This window comes from Podarcis filfolensis (genome assembly GCF_964270895.1).
Source record: "Podarcis filfolensis genome assembly, chromosome: 12".
Taxonomy (NCBI): Eukaryota; Metazoa; Chordata; class Lepidosauria; order Squamata; family Lacertidae; genus Podarcis; species Podarcis filfolensis.
The window spans coordinates 51,221,306-51,240,145 of NC_139614.1; the positions used below are offsets into that span (position 1 = coordinate 51,221,306).

General features: G+C 46.2%; 1 protein-coding gene across 1 annotated transcript in view; it reads left to right on the forward strand.

The window, feature by feature from the left end:
- Positions 1-18,566, forward strand: part of GHRHR (growth hormone releasing hormone receptor) — a 37,359-nt gene extending 18,793 nt beyond the window's left edge. The window contains exons 5-14 of the mRNA XM_083579927.1: positions 2,218-2,315; positions 3,021-3,153; positions 5,487-5,640; positions 6,654-6,714; positions 8,235-8,304; positions 9,198-9,289; positions 11,283-11,412; positions 13,722-13,763; positions 15,300-17,802; positions 17,914-18,566. Of these exons, the coding sequence (XP_083436053.1) occupies positions 2,218-2,315; positions 3,021-3,153; positions 5,487-5,640; positions 6,654-6,714; positions 8,235-8,304; positions 9,198-9,289; positions 11,283-11,412; positions 13,722-13,763; positions 15,300-15,425 (906 nt within the window). The 3' untranslated portion in view covers positions 15,426-17,802; positions 17,914-18,566. The remainder of the gene's footprint in view (positions 1-2,217; positions 2,316-3,020; positions 3,154-5,486; positions 5,641-6,653; positions 6,715-8,234; positions 8,305-9,197; positions 9,290-11,282; positions 11,413-13,721; positions 13,764-15,299; positions 17,803-17,913) is intronic.
- Positions 18,567-18,840: the final 274 nt, after the last annotated feature.

The window sequence follows — 18,840 nt, forward strand, 5'->3', positions numbered from 1 at the left end:
GAGAAGGGGAAAGAAGTGTGTGTGTGTGTGTGTGAGAGAGAGAGAGAGAGAGAGAGAGAGAGAGAGAGAATTTACAAATAGTACTAATAATAACTGTTTAAGAATTGGTGCCTGAGTTTTCATTCTCCATCACTCCCGTTCCCCTTTCCCCTTGTGTTATCGTGTTTCTTTGGTAATTCAATTTTTATTAAAATTTTCCATAATACAATAAAATAGCGGTTACAAAAATTCAAACAAAATAAGTGCAACATGGTGTCAGAGCTGCCCGAGGTCCCAGCTCACAAAGGACCAACGCTGCTTCGTTGTTAAGTACGGAAGTCTTTATTGAAGCTCAGTTTCACTTCCAGAGCCGCAGCGTGCAGCTCTACGTCTCAAACTTCAGACCGCTGAAGCTCCGTCTGAGTCTCCTCCCCCCAGACACCAGTTTAAGACTCTAGCCTTACTCCACCTCTTCCTCTGCTCTTTCCGCCTCTGGTTCCGCCTGTCTGTCGGGGTCTCGCCCTTTCTAGACTCTTCTGACGCTGAATCCCCTGAGCCTTCCCCCTCCCTCCAGCGGGCTTTAGGAGCTGGTTCCCAATCCGGGTCTCCTGCTGTCCCTCGCGCCTGTACATTTGAACTTGGCGCGCGCGCCCAGCCAGCAACTTTCCTCCTGACCGTTTCACTGCTGCTGTCACTGCTTCCCCCTCTGGGGAGGCTAGCTGCAACTGACCTCCCCTCCGTTCCGCCACTCTCCGTTGGAGGCGTGGTCAGCCATGACTCATCTCCTCTCCCCGCTGGAGGAGACGCTGGTCCTGACACATGTGACTCCTCCCCCCCACTACGCTCTGGTGGGGAAACTGGTCCTGATCCCCCGCTGCTGCTTTGGGGTTCCCCGCTGGCTCCTTGTTTCTGGTGCGTCCCCCCTGGGACCCCCCTTGCCCTGACCATCGGCGCCCCCTTCTGGGAATCTTCTGATTCGCTGGAGAAACTCATGGAATCTCTCGGGTCACTGTCATACTCCCCTACGCTGCCCTCTGATTCTTCCCCTTCGCTCTCCATTTCCTCTCTCCCCTGTGCTCCTGCTCCCGAGCCCCTGACACATGGAGTCCTCTCTTCAAAGTAATTCTCAGTTTGCTCCTCCCAGCTCTCACCTGGTATTTTTCCTTTCTCCTCCCAGCCTCTTACCCTGGGAGACCAGTGTGTCGTGTTTCTTCTGATTGTAAGCCTGTGGGCAGGGACAATCCTGCTTTAATTGGATGTATGTAAGTCCCTGTGGGAACCTTCCTGGCTTAAGAGTTGAATAGAAATGCATTAAACAAATAGGAAATATCAAAACCCCAGCATCAGTGGGCACAGAAGCCACCAATACTTGTAAGTAAAAGTAAAGGACCCCTGGACAGTTAAGTCCAGTCAAAGGCAACTATGGGGTGTGGTGCTCATCTCGCTTTCAGGCCGAGGGAGCCGGCGTTTGTCCACAGACACCTTTACAGGTCATGTGGTCAGCAGGCCTAAGCTGCTTCTGGCACAATGGAACACTGTGACGGAAACCAGAGCACACGGAAATGCTGTTTACCTTCCCGCCACAGTGGTATCTATTTATCTACTTGCTTGCTTTCGAACTGCTAGGTTGGCAAGAGCTGGGACAGAGCAATGGGAGCTCACCCTGCCGCATGGATTCGAACCACCGACCTTCTGATCAGCAAGCCCAAGAGGCTCAGTGGTTTAAACCACAGGGCCACCCGCTCCCTACCAATACATATACCTTAAGTCAAACATATAAGTCAACATACAGCCTCCAGATGTCCAAACAGATATCCACATGAAACTGACGTTCAAATGCAGCCAGGCCAGTGAGGTTCTCAGACCATTGCATAACAGACAACAGGGCATTTATCCTCCCAGATCATAACTGATGGTGCCCCTCTTTGCAAGAATCTCTTTGTTTGTACATTCGTTGCTCTATTGTAGGACATGTATTCAATCAACTTTACTTTATCTCAGATTCTTTCAAACCATTCTGAGACTGGGGCTGCTGCTGGTGGCTCCCTCTCCCTCCCCCCCCCAATGATTTAGCCATTTTTATTTTGCAGGAGATAGTTCAACGTTACCGCCAAATCCTCCTTGAGTAAGGCGTCTTTCAAATGGTTCAATATTTTGGGTTTGTTCAGTAACAGCTATCCAATACTTTTCTTTAATAAGATTCATCCCGTCGATGCCCTTGTTCTCCTTCCATTTCAGCACGCCTACCTGACAACCGTCAAAACCATCTACACTGTGGGCTACAGCATCTCCACCACCTCCCTTGCTATGGCCATCATGGTCCTCATCGCATTCAGGTATGTTCATGGAAACCTGACAGGTAGCATGCTGTGCCGAGGGAGGGGTGAATCACGAGAGGTATATGACTTTAGGAGAATCCCTTCCTCCAAAGGGATTTCATTTCTGCCTGAACATTGAGCTATCTTTTATTACATCAGCTAGACTGGTGACAGCGAGTGGCTGTCAGAACCATGTAACACTTAAAGGATCTACATTGGCTCCCAGTATGTTTCGGAGCAAAGTGTTGATGCTGACCTTTAAAACCCTGAATGGTCTCTGTCCCAGTATACCTGAAGGAGCATCCCCACCCCCTTGTCCAGCCCGGACACTGAGGTCCAGCTCGAAGGGCCTTCTGGTGGTTCCCTCACTGCTAGAAGTGAAGTTACAGGGAACCAGGCAGAGAGCCTTCTCAGTAGTGGTGCCCGCCCTGTAGAACGCCCTCCTATCAGATGTCAAGGAGCTACACACCTTTTAGAAGACATCTGAAGGCAGCCCTGTATCAAGAAGGTTTTAATGTTTGGTGTTTTTATATGCCTTGGAAGCTGCCCATAATGTCTGGGGCAACCCTGCCAAATGGGCAAGGTGCAAATAATAAAATGACAATGATGATGATTACTGTTACTACTACTTAAGTTTACTAGGTAGACAAGCATAGGATTGACACTGACAGACTCTTAGCTTCTGCTCTCAGCCTCTTATGGCTCCATGTTCTGCTTCTGCAGGAGGCTCCGTTGCCCCAGAAACTACATCCATGTCCATCTCTTTTTCACCTTCATCCTGAAGACCATTGCCGTCTTCGTCAAGGATGAGGTTCTTTTCAAAACAGAAGATGTTGACTATTGTAGCTTTTCCACGGTAAGCTGTAAAAAAAGTGTGACTTGCTTGTGTCTCTGGTTTTCATCTGTGTGTGTCATGGCCACAAGGGTACCAGGGCTGCTTTCTTCTGCTTGCTCCTTCTCCTAAAGCACAAACTATAGGCTGGAAACCTTCTGAAGAACCTAAAGGGGGGGGGGACCACGCCAATTGCCTGGTTCTAGCAGAACAAAGCTTCATGTGATCCAGCATTCAGCTGGAGACAGGGTCTGTCACAGAGTGAGCCGGCAGTAAATCACACCATTCAAAGTTGGAGTTAACTTTTTATTAACAAGAATAGAATCTTCACAGCCTTGGCTGGGTGCCAGGCCTTAGGAGCACAGCAGCTCAATTTCATGAATCGGTTGCCGAGTCTGAATGTCCCCGACTCTCCACCACTTCTCTGGGGCGAACAAGTCCCTGAGAGGGATGGGAGAAAAACAGCAGCTCAGCACTCATTCAATGCCGAATCTATCAAATCGGCATTTTCCAAAACATTTTGTTTTTAGCTGTTTTTGTTTTTTAATCTGTAAACCAACTTCAGTCCCTGTCAGGGAAAAAGTGTGGACTATAAATTTAATAATAACACTAATGATGATAAAATGCAAACCAAAACACAGCTAGTTTTCAAAATTCGCCCTTATCTGAATTTTGTGATATAGTTCTCCAAACATAAGAACATAAGAGCCTGCAGGATTAGGCCAGTGGTCCATCTAGTGCAGCATCCTGTGTTCACCAGATGCCTGCGGAAACCCACAAACAGCCATCACCTCTTTTGGTTTCCAGCAAATTTGGAAGCTTTCTTGCCTCCAACTGCAAACAAGGTTTACAAAAATGCACATATCAGGGGAAGTAAGGCTTTTTTTTCAGCTGGAACTCACCAGAACTCTGTTTCAGCACCTCTCAGGTTGGGCACCATTGCCATTCTAAGAGAACAAGGGAGGCGTTCATGGTGAGTTCTGGCCCTTCTTTATCTAGAAAAATAGCACTGGGAGGAAGCAAACATAAAAAAGGAACTTATTCGCAAAAATAACATACAAAATGCATTATATTAGGGGAAACTGCTTGTGAAAATGTGTACATTGGTGAAAGAAAATTGCACTCTTCTTCTTCCTCTTTTTTGGCGATTCCTTGTAGCCGAGTAAGATTGTCTTCCATGAATATGGTCTTAACAATGAGTCCGTAAGTGACTGTGGAGGCCAATTCTGGATCCACACGTCCTTCCACAGTGGGGACATAGGTTTCCAGGCGGAAGTTGATCATGGTGAGGGTTTGCCAAGCGTGCCTTCCTCTTAGCACGTTTCGTCCTGAGTTCAAGTGTCTTCAAAGCGCGTGACACCTTTCAGTAAAGGCTGTTCTCCATCTGGAGTGCTCGCAGGCCAGTGTTTCCCAGTTGTCATTGTTTATACTACATTTTTTTAGATTTGCCTTGAGACAGTCTTTAAACCTCTTTTGTTGACCACCAGCATGACACTTTCCATTTTTAAGTTCGGAATAGAGTAGTTGCTTTGGAAGACGATAATCAGGCATCCGCACAACATGACCAGTCTAATGAAGTTAATGTTGAAGAATAATTGCTTCAACACTGGTGATCTTTGCTTCTTCCAGTACACTGGCATTAGTTTGCCTGTCTTCCCAAGTGATGTGTATTTTTTTTTTTTGAGACACCGTTGATGGAATCTTTCGAGGAGTTGGAGATGGTGTTTATAAGTGGTCCATGTTTCACAAGCATACAGTAAGGTTAGGCTGACAAATCTTTTAAAAATAAAATTCACAAATTGCTGCAAAATGTGGAGAATTTGAAATATGCCCCAAATCTACAAATCCTACACCTGGATGCTGTTAGAATTGGGCTGAGGAACCTGTGTCCAAATGCTGTACTCCAACTGCCATCAGCCCCAACAAGCACAGACAATGGCCATGGATTATGGGAGCTGTAGTCCACAACACCTGGAGGTTTTTTCCTTTGCTTCCAGATTCGAATGAATGTTTCTACCCTCTCCATAACTTCCTTCTGAAGCTCCCCTGAAACTCAGGGGTAGTTTGTGCAATATGGGAGCCTATAGTTTGTGCAGTCATGGCACCTATAGAAGGGTTCTGGGTTTGTTTGGTTCTTGTTCATATTATGTCTTTTGTGTTTCTGTTTTATATTTCTATTCTGTGAACTGCCATGAGATCTCTGATAAAGGGCAGTATGCAAATTGAAGAAATAATAGTAAGAATAATAACAGACACACACACACACCTACACACACACACACACAACCAAAAAAACCCCAAAGCAATGCCCTACAAATGATGGTGTTCATTGAAGTTTCACTTTCTGTGTTCTTTAGACTGAATGCAAGATCTCGGTGGTTTTCTGTCAATATTTCACAATGGCTAACTTCATGTGGCTGCTGGTGGAAGCTCTCTACCTCAACTGCCTGCTGTTGTCGTCCTTTCCCCATGGAAGAAAATATTACTGGTGGCTCATGCTGTTTGGCTGGGGTAAGTGAGGAGGACTTGCAGCAGTGGTGGACCTCAGGCTGGCAAGCCAAATGCTGCTCTCCAAGCCACCCCAAGTCTGGCCCCTAAATGTTTATCCAGGCCACTCCCCTCACTAACTCTGCTTTGCCCCCAAGTGCTTTTGCCTGGCTGGAATTTGCCCTTGAACTCTGATCCTGTGCACGCTGCACATTACCTCATAAATCCCTGGAACACTGTAGCAGCCAACAGCAGTCCTACAGTAAAGTCTCAGATCTGGGTCCATAACCTCGACGTCAGAATCGGGGGTCAAAAAGGCCAGCTGGCTCAGCCCCAGCTGGAGCGTCTCCCTTCAGCCTTGCCGCTGCGGAGATCCATCAACCTCTGCTCCGACATGCATCAGCGACTCAAGCTTGCAGACTTGAGCACACGTTACTCAGCAGTGTAAACTGCGCAACAGAAGAGGCTTGAGGCTGTAGACACATACTAAACTACACATTTATTATACATAAATCAGGGCAAAGGAAACATGGCATCTCTCCTTGCCATCTTCTCAGAGAGAGACAGAAAACAAAAGCAATACAGAGCGGAAGTTCCGCTCACGCCAGCAATCTGTGCTGGAATGTAAACAGACATGTGACATGTAACAATCCCATGTCTGCAGCAAAGGGTGGGATGGAATCCCAACACCGGGCACCCGAGTGGCTATCCCATGCCTGCGAGGGCACCCTCAGCGCCACACTCCCCCTCGGGAGCATGTCACGTCCCCTCGGGAGCGCACCCACCCTGGGCAGCACAGGCAGCACGCTGTCTGGATGCTGCTGGACTACAACTCCCATCAGCCCCCAACAAGCATGGCCAGGGATGATGGGAGTTGTGGTACAGCAACATTTGGAGAGCCAAAGGTTCATCACACCTGCTCTAGAGACACAGATCAAGGATCTGTCCCCTTAACAAATAGATGGTCAGTTTTGGAAAATGATGTGGGTTGATTGCATCCGTAAAAATCACCATGTCCTCTGTTTTCGATCCTACAGGTGTTCCAACGTTTTTTACCATACTGTGGATATTAGTCAAGGTGCATTTCGAAGACATTTCGTGAGTCATGTCCTATGTTCAGATTCATAAAATTGAGTGGTAGGGGGGAGGGCACAGGAGACAAGAAAGTAACCCAGGCTTCCAGAAATACTGGCCCACCAAGTTATGGATCTATGAGCCATGCATGGTGACTCCCCCTGGAGGTGCTCATCTCCTTTTGGGTGGTCAGCCTATGGTTACCAGATTTTTTTCAATGAATCCGGGGACACTTGTGTTGTTGGTTTTTTTTTAAGCTGAGTAGCAACAGGGAGTCAGAAGTGGGGATGGAGAGGCAAAAGACCCTGGGCCTAAGCATGCATGCATATTGTATAAAGGTGCAAAGCCCTTCTTTCGCACCCTGTGAAACATAAATGCGCAGGCCTTTTTTAAAAAAAACTGGGCAATGGCGTGCTGCCCGCCCATGACTCCTGAGCCTTCCCTGATCTCCTGCCCCCTTCCCCCTTTGTTTTGACAGATCGGGGGGGGGGGCTCAGGAGTTGCGGGTGGGAGGCCATTGCCTAGGAGGGGCACAATGCGTGCAGTTTCTCTGCCAGGCAAGGTGCAAAGCCCTTCTTTCGCACCCTATGAAACATAAATGTGCAGAGTTTTTTAAAAAACTGGGCAGTGGCCACCGGTCCACGACTCCCAAGCCTCCCCAATCAGTCAAAACAAAGGGGGAAGGGAGCAGGAGATCTGTACCACCGGACATCCCTGGTTCCCCTTTGGGAGTGGCAGCGGCAGCCAGCAGCCCCTGAAGCCAGCCAGAGCCAACTGCACTACCAGGCTGGCTCCGGGCTGCTGAAGCTGCCCATGCCACATTTCCCAGGGACAGATTTGCAAATCTGGGGACATTCCGGGGACAGAATTTGTCCAGGGACAGATTTGCAAATCTGTGGACTGTCTCCGGGAAACGGGGATGTCTGATAACCTGCTATTGCAAACGTGGCAAGTGGTGGCTGTTGGCCTATTTGGATTGTAATATGTGTGTATCACAAGTTTTGCAGGCTTAAAGTGGTCAAATTAGTGTTGGGCTTAACACACAAAAATCCAAAAAAGTGCCTGGAAGATCATTATTGCTCAGGTAAAAGCCAAACAGGAAGGCCCTTATAGCATTTCTCATCTCAGACCTTCCAAGTGTCCCTGTTTTCCAGGGACATCCCTGATTTGGGCAAAACAGTGTGTAAAAATACACAATAAAATGCTGGCAAATTTGGCGGGAGTACGTTTTAAACAAAAGAGATTGTAAAGTGATGCCAAAATGAGACAAAGCAAATTTAAGACTGCCTTGTTTAGAGGGTACCACAGGTCGGCTGTGTTGACTGCTGCCAGCATCTGTCACCTGAGGCAGTTGTCTCTGTAAAATAGTAGGGCACTGTAAAATAGTAGGGCTCTGTAAAATAGTCTGTTAAGAATGGACCACCCTCCACTCCACCAATACCAATGGAGAGGGAGACACAAGAGGAAGGATAAATAATTCAGTCATACAATATTCAGAAAAGATCACACATTCATTTGCATTAACCATAACATGTTCTTTCCAGTTGCTGGGATGCAAACCAAGGTTCTCCTTACTGGTGGCTAATCAAAGGACCCATTATCTTTTCTGTTGGGGTATGTATCCTATTTGCCTTTTTGTACATTTGAATGGTGGGAAGTTCTGGCTTTCATAACATTATCTCTCTCTCTCTCTCTCTCTCTCTCTGTGTGTGTGTGTGTGTGTGTGTGTGTTAAGGAGAGAGAGAAGTTCAAAGACTGCTTCATCCCAGTCTCTGTTGATCAAGGCCTTTTTAAATCTTGCCTACTGCTTAGTTTTATCTGGTGGTTCTAGTGGTTATTTGGTTGTTGTTGTTAATGTCATGGTTTATTGCAGAGTAAGCCAAACCTTCTCGGAAGAGGGTTTTCTGAGAATTTTCTTTCTTTTTAACTCCCATAGAAAAAGAGAGTGCTTGTATTGGGTATGAACTTTTGTATATCTTTGGGCAAGTATCAATACAGTCATACCTCGGGATGAATACACTTCAGGTTGAGCGTTTTCAGGTTGCGCTCCGTGGCGACCTGGAAGTAACGGAACACGTTACTTCTGGGTTTTGCCGCTCACGCATGCGCAGATGCTCAAAATGATGTCACGCGCATGCGTGGAAGTGGCGAAATGCGACCTGCACAGGTGCAGATGCCCAGTCACATCTTACGTTCCATTCAGGTTGCGAACGGGGCTCTGGAATGGATCCCGTTCACATCCAGCGGTACCACTATAAATATATCTGAAAAGAAAAGAAAGAAAACAAGTGTGTTTTCCAGAATATGACTTGAATATTTCCCCCCATCCTGCAAAGCAGACCCTCAGCTGTCAAGATCATTTCTCCATCCAGAACATTTCGGAGGATATATTTTAAATCTGGTGAAGGGCGGCCAATCAATCAATCAATCAATAAAAAAAATTGTCTTAACATTAACTGTGCTCTCTTCTTCCCTCTTCCCCTCTTTCCTCCCTACATCTGGGACAGGTCAACTTCATTCTTTTTATCAACATCATCAGAATCCTGCTGAAAAAACTGGACCCAGGACAAATCAGTTTCAACAACTCATCTCAGTACAGGTGAATTGAGTGGAACCAGCCAGCATGAAGTGCTGGCAGGCTGCATACTGTGAACATATTTTTGAGCAGAGGGCTTAGAGAAAGATCTGAGGTTCCTATGAATTTGGAATGGGGTGAAGGTAGTGGAATGTTTCTTTTTCATTCTTTAATTCTAGAACATCTGGGGTGGGGTGTGACACGATGGGAATGATTGTTTATGTACTATTTTATTTATTTCAGGCATTTTTTTAAAAACCCCTACTCTTTGGCTAAAAAGACTCCTGGAGTGCCTTGTACATTTCAGTAGTGAGGCAGTGTCTGCTTCTAGGCTTGTGATCAAAGAGGCACAGCACAAAAGGAAAAAAGGGAGGAGGAAAACAAGCAAACCCAGGCACTTAGTTCTTAGTTATAAAACTGGAGCATAAGCAGTTTGAGGAGAGGAGAAGCCAAATGTTTCTAGTCTCTCGGCCAGTAGTGTGGTCCTGCTCCAGACCTCTCCCTCTGCCTGAGTGGTAGAAAGCTTAGGATGGACGGGAGTTCCTTTAGCAAATGTACAGGATTCATGGCCACAGAGTATGAGGGAATGGTGCACTGATCCACCAATCTCAGCCAGTCCTCACTGTGGCGATCACACAGGGTCCCCGGACGTTTCACCGTCTATTGATCCCTGTGCCACCACTTTATTTCTTGCTGCCACCACCCAGGCCCTACCTGGTACAATACTGAGTCCAGTCAGGGTTAAATTGGAACATAAACTTCTGTTTATTTATTGCAGTTTAACAAGCGTGTGGTTTCATAAACAGTATTGGTCAAATACAAGCATGGGGTGCCTATCCAGACCTATAGCTTCCTCAACCTGCTCTCACTCACTAAACCACCTCTCAGATATTTACTTGTCTTCCTAGCCCCTAACTGTTCCTGATTCTGCTTACAGTGGTACCTCAGGTTACATACGCTTCAGGTTACATACGCTTCAGGTTACATACGCTTCAGGTTACACACTCCGCTAACCCAGAAATAGTGCTTCAGGTTCAGAACTTTGCTTCAGGATAAGAACAGAAATTGGGCTCCGGCGGCGCGGCAGCAGCAGGAGGCCCCATTAGCTAAAGTGGTGTTCATCAAAACAAGAACAGTTTCAAGTTAAGTACGGACCTCCGGAACGAATTAAGTACTTAACCCGAGGTACCACTGTATTTCGCTACACTAACTCAACCTACCCACAGACTCTATCCCAATTCACTCCCACTCCAACCAATCACCCAACTCCCAATGAACTCTCCCCTTCGCCCCTCCCAGAGCCGGTTTTATAGTCCCTCTGACTCCACCCCCTGGGTCCTGATTGGGTAACCTGTTTAACTATTTCACCTCCAGCACTCTCATATGTTAACGTCACACCCACTTGCCTCTTTACTTACTGCACCTCCTTGTTAGCTGTTATGTACTAAGTTGAATAGGTTCCAAAAGGCAGCAGTCTGATTGGTCCTAGAACAATAGGATTCAGAATGCAGCAGTCTGATTGGTCCTAGAACAATAGGACCCAGAATGCAGCAGTCTGATTGGTCCACAGGCGCCACCCAATCCAGCTCCAACTGGAAGTGAATCCGCAACCTGATTGGCCTACAGGAGAATCCCGGAATTAGCCAACCACGTGGAGCCCATTGTGTAAATAATGTATATAAAGCAGACATTCTGGGGGAACTTCCATTCCTCCTCACCACTATGAGCTGAATAAAGAGCATGAAATCCACTTTCGACTCCGGGTATATTTCATTAGCGCTGCCTTCCATCAACAGATAGGCGGTGGGGACAAAGCTAGGATCCATTTGCTCTCTCTTCCATTGGCTCAAATTCCACCATTTGGCGGCTTCCCTCATTTTCTGCTTTGCCAGTTCCAGCGGGCCCTGACCGTCACTTTACATCAACTGAGATGCTGGGAGCGCCATCTTGTGCCCGTTTTCTGTAAGCCAGGGTGTCATGACTGTGTTTTTCTCCCGATGTCTCCTCCCAAACCCAGACGCCTCTGTAAGTCGACTCTGCTCCTCATTCCTCTGTTTGGGACGCATTACATCATCTTCAATTTTCTTCCCGATTACGCCAACGTGGGGGTTCGCCTCTCCCTGGAGCTCTGCATCGGATCATTCCAGGTGAAGTATGGACTTAAGGGATCAATCAGATTTTACAAGTGTGCTTTGCCACTGCTAAGTTGTTGTTTTTATTATTTATTTATTTATTTATTTATTTATTTATTCACTTTTTCCAGTCAGTACAAACGCCAAACTAAAAAGACACGTACAACAAAAAACCATAATAACAATAATAACACAAATTTAGATACAGTAATATCCCTATGCCTACTCCTTGTTTATCACCACTCTCTCCCCCCTCTATTTCCCACTGTTACCCGCCTTGTCACTTAGATATTCGTTCCAAATTTCTTTGTATTTATCCATTCTCATTTTGCGTCGGCAAGCAATTCTTTCGTATGTAGCTAATCTATCCATATTATCAATCCATATGCTCAGTGGAATCTTTTTGCGACTCTTCCAATTCATCAAAACAAGTTTTTTTTTGCTTCTAATATAGTGCAAAACAACCACTTTTTTGGCCCCTCAAGATCTTCCAAGTTTCCGGAATATAATTTAGAATTAAATTCGGTTCCCCTAAATAACAGTTTCTTTTTATTACGTTTGCTATAAATACCCTCACCTTGCTCCAGAATGGTCTGATCGTCGGGCGGTTAATCAGCATATGTATGAAGCTCGCATTTTTACTCCCACAGCTCCAGCAATTATCTGCACTTGTTATTTTCTTCTAATATAATCTTGCTGGAGTCCAGTTGACTCTAAATACTATCTTCTGTTGAATAAGTCTAAGCCTTAAATCCATAGAGGCTTTTTCTATTGATTTTATACTTGTCTCCCATATATCATTTGTTATCTGTACTCCAAGCTCTTTACTCCATCTTTGTCTTTCATATTCTAAATCGTATTTCTTCCTGTTAAGTAAAGTTTTATATAGTGCTAGTGTAGGATTTTTTGTTTTTGTTGCAGAGATTAAATCTTGTAATAGCGTGGGTGTTTCTGATGCTGCTATAGCGTCAGGGCCTCCTAATCTTAGAGTTAGGAGTCTCATCTTGGTTTATAATCACAAGTTAGCTCACTTCTGCTGCTCTCAGACTGAATTGCTCACACAATTCAGGGTACCATCTAAATCAGGGTTGAGGTACCTTTGTCTCTTCAACTGCCATCAGCCCCAGCCATATTTTCTGGTAGAAGAAGAAGAAGAAGAGTTTGGATTTGATATCCCGCATTATCACTACCCGAAGGAGTCTCAAAGCGGCTAACATTCTCCTTTCCCTTCCTCCCCCACAACAAACACTCTGTGAGGTGAGTGGGGCTGAGAGACTTCAGAGAAGTGTGACTAGCCCAAGGTCACCCAGCAGCTGCATGTGGAGGAGCGGGGAATCGAACCCGGTTCCCCAGATTACGAGTCTACCGCTCTTGACCACTACACCACACCGGAAGTCCCTTATAGCATTTCTCGTCTCAGACCCTCCAAGTGTACCTGTCTTTCAGGGACATCCCTGATTTGGGCAAAACAGTTTTAAAAAATACACAATAAAATGCTGGCAAATTTTGGGGGAGGACTTTTTAAACAAAAGAGATTGTAAAGTGATGCAAAAATGAGACAAAGCAATTGAAGACTGCCTTGTCTAAGAGTCTACCACTCTTAACCACTATACCACACTGGCTCTCAATCATACCTCATGTTATGTTTGCTTCATGTTACGTTTCTTCAGGTTGCGTCCCGTGGTGACCTGGAAGTACTGGAAAGGGTTACTTCCGGGTTTCGCCACTCGCTCTTAACCCGAGGTACTATTTCTGGGTGAGCGGAGTCTGTAACCTGCAGCGTCTGTAACCTGAAGCGTCTGTAACTTGAGGTACCACTGTATTCTGTTGGGAGCCACTCAGAGTGGCTTGAGAAACCCAGCCAGGTGGGGGAGGGGTATAAAGAATAAATTATTATTATTTTTACTACTACTACTAATACTACTACTTGCCCAGCTTTGGGAAGGAGACAGGAGGACTCAAGGACCCCGCCAGATTGTCGCAGCTCCTTTTCCAAGCTCAGCACCTCGCCTCCCTGACTTTTGGAGGGCGATATGAGGGCTGGGAGCTGCTGGGGGGGGAGCCTCAAATTTGGTCCTCACCAAGGACACCATATTACTAAGGTCCATTCCTGTCAGGGGCATATTACATCTTAAGGGAGGAGGACCGGAGGAGGGTGTGGGAGAGGGACTATGGTGTGGTTTTGGGGAGGAGGCATGGCCAATGGAGAATCCCAGGGACCAGGTAGAGAGGTCTAGAGGAATCCAATTGGCCCGCAAACCTGAGTTTCTCCAGCTGCCGGTTTAGTAATTTAATTTCTGTATTTTTTCCTCCTTGTTATACAGGGCTTCATCGTTGCTGTTCTGTACTGCTTCCTAAATCAAGAGGTAAGAAGAGCTGGGGCTGCGGACTTTGCAATATTTTGCCTTGGCTGTGTTTTCAGGGAAGTAAAGGCTTACGATTCCCATGACCACAGCAGAAAACAAAATTGAGCGATTCAAAATCCGGCCAGGAAATCTTAAGTGCAACAAGACACAGAAGCAGAGAGTATAAACCAGGCTTCCTCAAACTCAGCCCTCCAGATGTTTTTGGCCTACAACTCCCATGATCCCTAGCTAGCAGGACCAGTGGTCAGGGATGGTGGGAATTGTAGTCTCAAAACATCTCTAGGGCTGAGGTTGAGGAAGCCTGGTATAAACCCTTCCCTGTTCTCATCTCTGTGAGGATGTGGCCCTCTCGTGGTTACACAAATTATTGCTTCCCCCAGCCTCCAACATCAGCATGGCCATAGAATGATGGAATTGTAGAGTTGAAAGGGACCCCTGGGGTCATCTAGTCCAACCCCCTGCAATGCAGAAATCTCATCTAAAGCATCCCTGACAGATGGCCACCCAACCTCTGCTTAAAAACCTCCAAGGAAGGAGAGTCCACCACCTTCTGAAGGAGTCCCTTCCACTGTTGAATAGCTCTTTACTGTCAGAAAGTTCTTCCTAATGTTTAGTCGAAATCTCCTTCCTTGTAACTTGAAGCCATTGGTTTGGGTCCTGCCCTCCAGAGCAGGAGAAAACAGGATTGCTCCATCTTCCAAGTGACGGCCCTTCCAACTCTGTGATTTTGTGATTCAATCAATCAATCAATCAATCAGTCAGTCAATCAATAAAAATGACCTGATACCATGGAAGCTTCTTCTTATTTCCTTCCATATATTTATTTGCTGCTTAATATCACAACAGTCTCTAAGGTAAAGGTAAAGGGACTCCTGACCATTAGGTCCAGTCGTGACTGACTCTGGGGTTGCGGTGCTCATCTCACTTTATTGGCCGAGGGAGCCGGTGTACAGCTTCCGGGTCATGTGGCCAGCATGACTAACCCACTTCTGGTGAACCAGAGCAGCGCACGGAAACGCCGTTTACCTTCCCGCCGGAGTGGTACCTATTTATCTACTTGCACTTTGACGTGCTTTCGAACTGCTAGGTTGGCAGGAGCAGGGACCGAGCAACGGGAGCTCACCCTATTGCGGGGATTCGAACCGCCAACCTTCTGATTGGCAAGTCCTAGGCTCTGTGGTTTAACCCACAGCACCACCTGCGTCCCTCAGTCTCTAAGGTAGATAGATATTAAACAGTGAAACTAAGAAAATAATAATGATGCAACACTAGAAAAACCATAAAGTCCCCCCCCCCAAAGTGTCCACTGTGTTTTCTGATGCCAACAGTTGACACCTAAACTTTTGCATTTGTTGGCACTGACAAATTTCAGTCGAAGTGCAAAATAGCTAAGAATAATCCAAAGGTTTTAGGTTTATTCCTTCTGTGCTTGACATATAACAAATGTCACCGACAAAGCTTTGCACTTTTACTCTGACTGTGTCTGAGAACTGAAATGGCAGCTTTCTGGTAATGGCAGCTCTTTGATTTTTAAAGGTACAGGCAGAAATTTGTCGGAAATGGCGTGGCAACAGCTATGGATTTATGCCGATTTGGAGGAAGAGGACAAGGTGGACCATGCCATCGAGTTCTGGCATCAAGATGACAACCTCGGTGTGTTAGGGGTGACTGATAAGGCAAAAGGAAACAGGAAGGACCAGAAGAAAGGAATGTGGAGTTTGGGAAGAAGCTGTCACCCAGATTCATCACTAAGCTGAGAGTTAGTTCTCCAAACCAGGCACCACCATCGCTTAAAGATTGTGGCTTCAGCATAGAACATTATGACCTTCTCATTTCTCAGATTTTGGATCTCTTGCACCTGCCTCTGAAATGGAAATGATCTCCATTGTTCCTCCCCCCCCCCCCCCTCAAATTGTGGTATACAGAGCACTGCATTCTGCTTATTTCAGCTCCTTCGTTTTGCTTTGTGGAATAGACTATGGCTCAAGCCCCTGCTTTGCAAGCAAAAATCAACCATTGGCAAGATCAGGGAGCAGATTATTGACTTGGATTTGATTTAATATTTGTATTCTGCTTTTCCAGCGACAAATGTTGAGCTCAGGGAGGCTCCCAATAATCACAAAAACCTTGAAAACACACAAACGTCCCAAACATTGCAATCGCTACAGTATCAAACACAGGTAAAGGTAAAGGTACCCCCTGACCGTTAGGTCCAGTCGCGGACGACTCTGGGGTTGCGTGCTCATCTCGCTCTATAGGCTGAGGGAGCCGGCGTTTGTCTGCTGACAGCTTCCGGGTCATGTGGCCAGCATGACTAAGCCACTTCTGGCAAAACCAGAGAAGCGCATGGAAATGCTGTTTACCTTCCCGCTGGAGTGGTACCTATTTATCTACAACACCAGATTCATCCAAACAATTAATACAGTTTGATAAAGCCATAGTAACTCATGGTGTTGCCATGATACTTCCTAATCACAATATGGAAACTTACTCCAGAACAAAAAATAAAATAAAAATAGATTAGCTGTGCCCTATTGTGATGTGAAAGGGGTAGTCAAGATGGGCCTTTAGAGATGAACTACAACTCCCATCACCCCCAACTATTGGCCCTGCTGTTTGTGCCTGATGGGAGTTGGAGTCCGCCGATTGGACACCATGTTGGCTATTCCCCAACCCTCAAATGTATGTCCTGGTTCTCCTTTATATAGGGGAAGAGGTTGCTCATCTCGTCACATGGTCACACCAGTCCATTTGTGGGCTGGTAGAGTCACCACAAGCCAGGACTCCAACACAGGGATGAGGGACATGGGACCCACTAGGCCAGCGTTTCACAAACTTGGGTCTGCAGTTGCTTTGGGACTACAATTCCCATCATTCCTGACCACTCGTCTTGTTCCTGCTCCTGTACCCAGAGTGGCGCTTGTCCCAGGGGGTGTGGCACACGTCCTGGTGGTGTGCGGCGAGCGGCGCATGCCCTGGGGAGTGTCACCAATCGGGGGTCAGCATTTTGTCACCCCCCCTTTGGAATGGTGCCTGGAGCGGGCCATCCCCATCCCCTGGAATGCCCTTGGTCTTTCTAGCTAGGGATGATGGGAGTTGTAGTCCAAAAACAGATGAAGACCTAAGTTTGGGAATCACGTTGCTGGATGTTGAGGGACTACAAAACCCTCGCCCCTGACCATTGGGAATGCTGCCTGGGGCTGATGGGAATTGGAGTTTGAGAACATCTAATGTCCTGTCCTGTGGACATTCCGGCAACTGGAATTCAGAGTCATTCTGCCTCCCAGCCACTAGGGTTGGTGGCCCTTGCTGATTTTCACCTCCACAAATTTGTTTCATTTTATCACCCACAAATGGTGCATTGAATTCTGGGAGGCCATTTTGGCTCAATGTGGATTTTCGGCTCATCCCTACGAATGCTTTACTATCGGAATTGCAACAAGATTCCAGAAGCCAAATTGTGGAAATGAGGCCACAGCATCCAGTTTGGATGGGACATTTCAAGGACATTTCTCACAGCTTTCCATTTACCCAGTTTCAGCCTGGGTCAGCATTGGCTGTTTTGCCCTCTGTGAAGTGCAGAATAAGCCGTAATCTTCAGGAGAGGACGGCTCTGTGGAACGGACTCCATGGGAATGGACTCGATGTTGCCATAGCAACGCCACCCCTTACAGTTCCCTCCAGACATCTGGAGGAGGGAACATAATCGTTAATCATAATTAGGAGGGCGTTTCGGGTTAATATGCGCAGGGAAGGTTGAGGGTTTTCAGCCGAGAGCACCTGGGGGGAAAATATACCGCACATTTAAGTGGCGGGGAGCATTCGATTTATCATGTAAATGTAAATGTCTCCAGAGGAAAGAGTTCCCCCTAGCTGAGGGCCTTATGTAATGTGCGATCTGTAAGGAACAGAATTAATTCAGAGGGCTTGTCATATGAAAACCCCCAGGCAATTAATTGAGTTTTTAAACCCAGACAACAGAAATTATCCAGCTTCAATATGATTACTTCTCTCCCCATGATGCAATAAGGCTAACATTGTCTGCCTAATTTTGACATGCGTCCACTTAAACATTTTGACATGCGTCCACTTAAAAAAATGTGTGTATACCTTTAAAACTTGTGCCTAATAAACTGCCTAATAACATAAGCCTGACATTGTCTGCATTGTTTAAAACAATCCAGATTTGGAAATGTGTCGCTGAGGCTCCTGGAACACAAATTTGATGTGAATATTTGAATCACCGCAAATATATCATCGCGGACAATTTCTGCTTCTGTTTCGCCCCGCTAAATTCGTTTTGACTTCAGTGTGGTCTGGCCTCTGAGTAAGCTAGCATATGATTCAGCAGCCATGGAACCCAATCCTCTGGGTGCTATTTACCCATGAGTAAGCCCACCTCTGCTCAATGGAGCCTACTCCTGAATAAATGTGTTTAGGATCGTAGTCTAGGGTCTGTCGAACTCAAGGGGTCCTGTGACTAAACGTGGACAAGGTTGGATAAGTTTGCATCAAGAATTGATTGGAAAATGTGGGAAAGTACTCACCCTTACTTGTTAAAATATATGTCTGCCATGAAACAAAAGAACCATACCAAATGAATTTGCTTTCACAATTTCGTGTGTGTTTGTTGCTACAAGGTGCATGTCTGAACCTGCGTATGTGTTCATCACACGTATAGACCTGGCGTCCGCTCTTGAGAGGAATGCAACATTTTGACATGCGTCCACTTAAAAAAATGTGTGTATACCTTTAAAACTTGTGCCTAATAAAGAACTTGTCACACCAGGAAGTAGAAAAAAAGTTGCTTTATTACTCAGGAATGAAAGATCCAGAGCATATCCGTGATGCTTTAGTCACTAGCATTGCAAATCATGGGCAGAAAATAATCATTCGAGACATCCAACTACCAGACTACCAAAACCAACTACCAGACTTTTAGAAGGCATCTGAAGGCAGCCCTCTTTAGGGAAGCGTTTAATGTTTAATAGACTATTGTATTTTAATATTCTGTTGGAAGCCGCCCAGAGTGGCTGGGGAAACCCAGCCAGATGGGCAGGGTATAAATAATAAATTG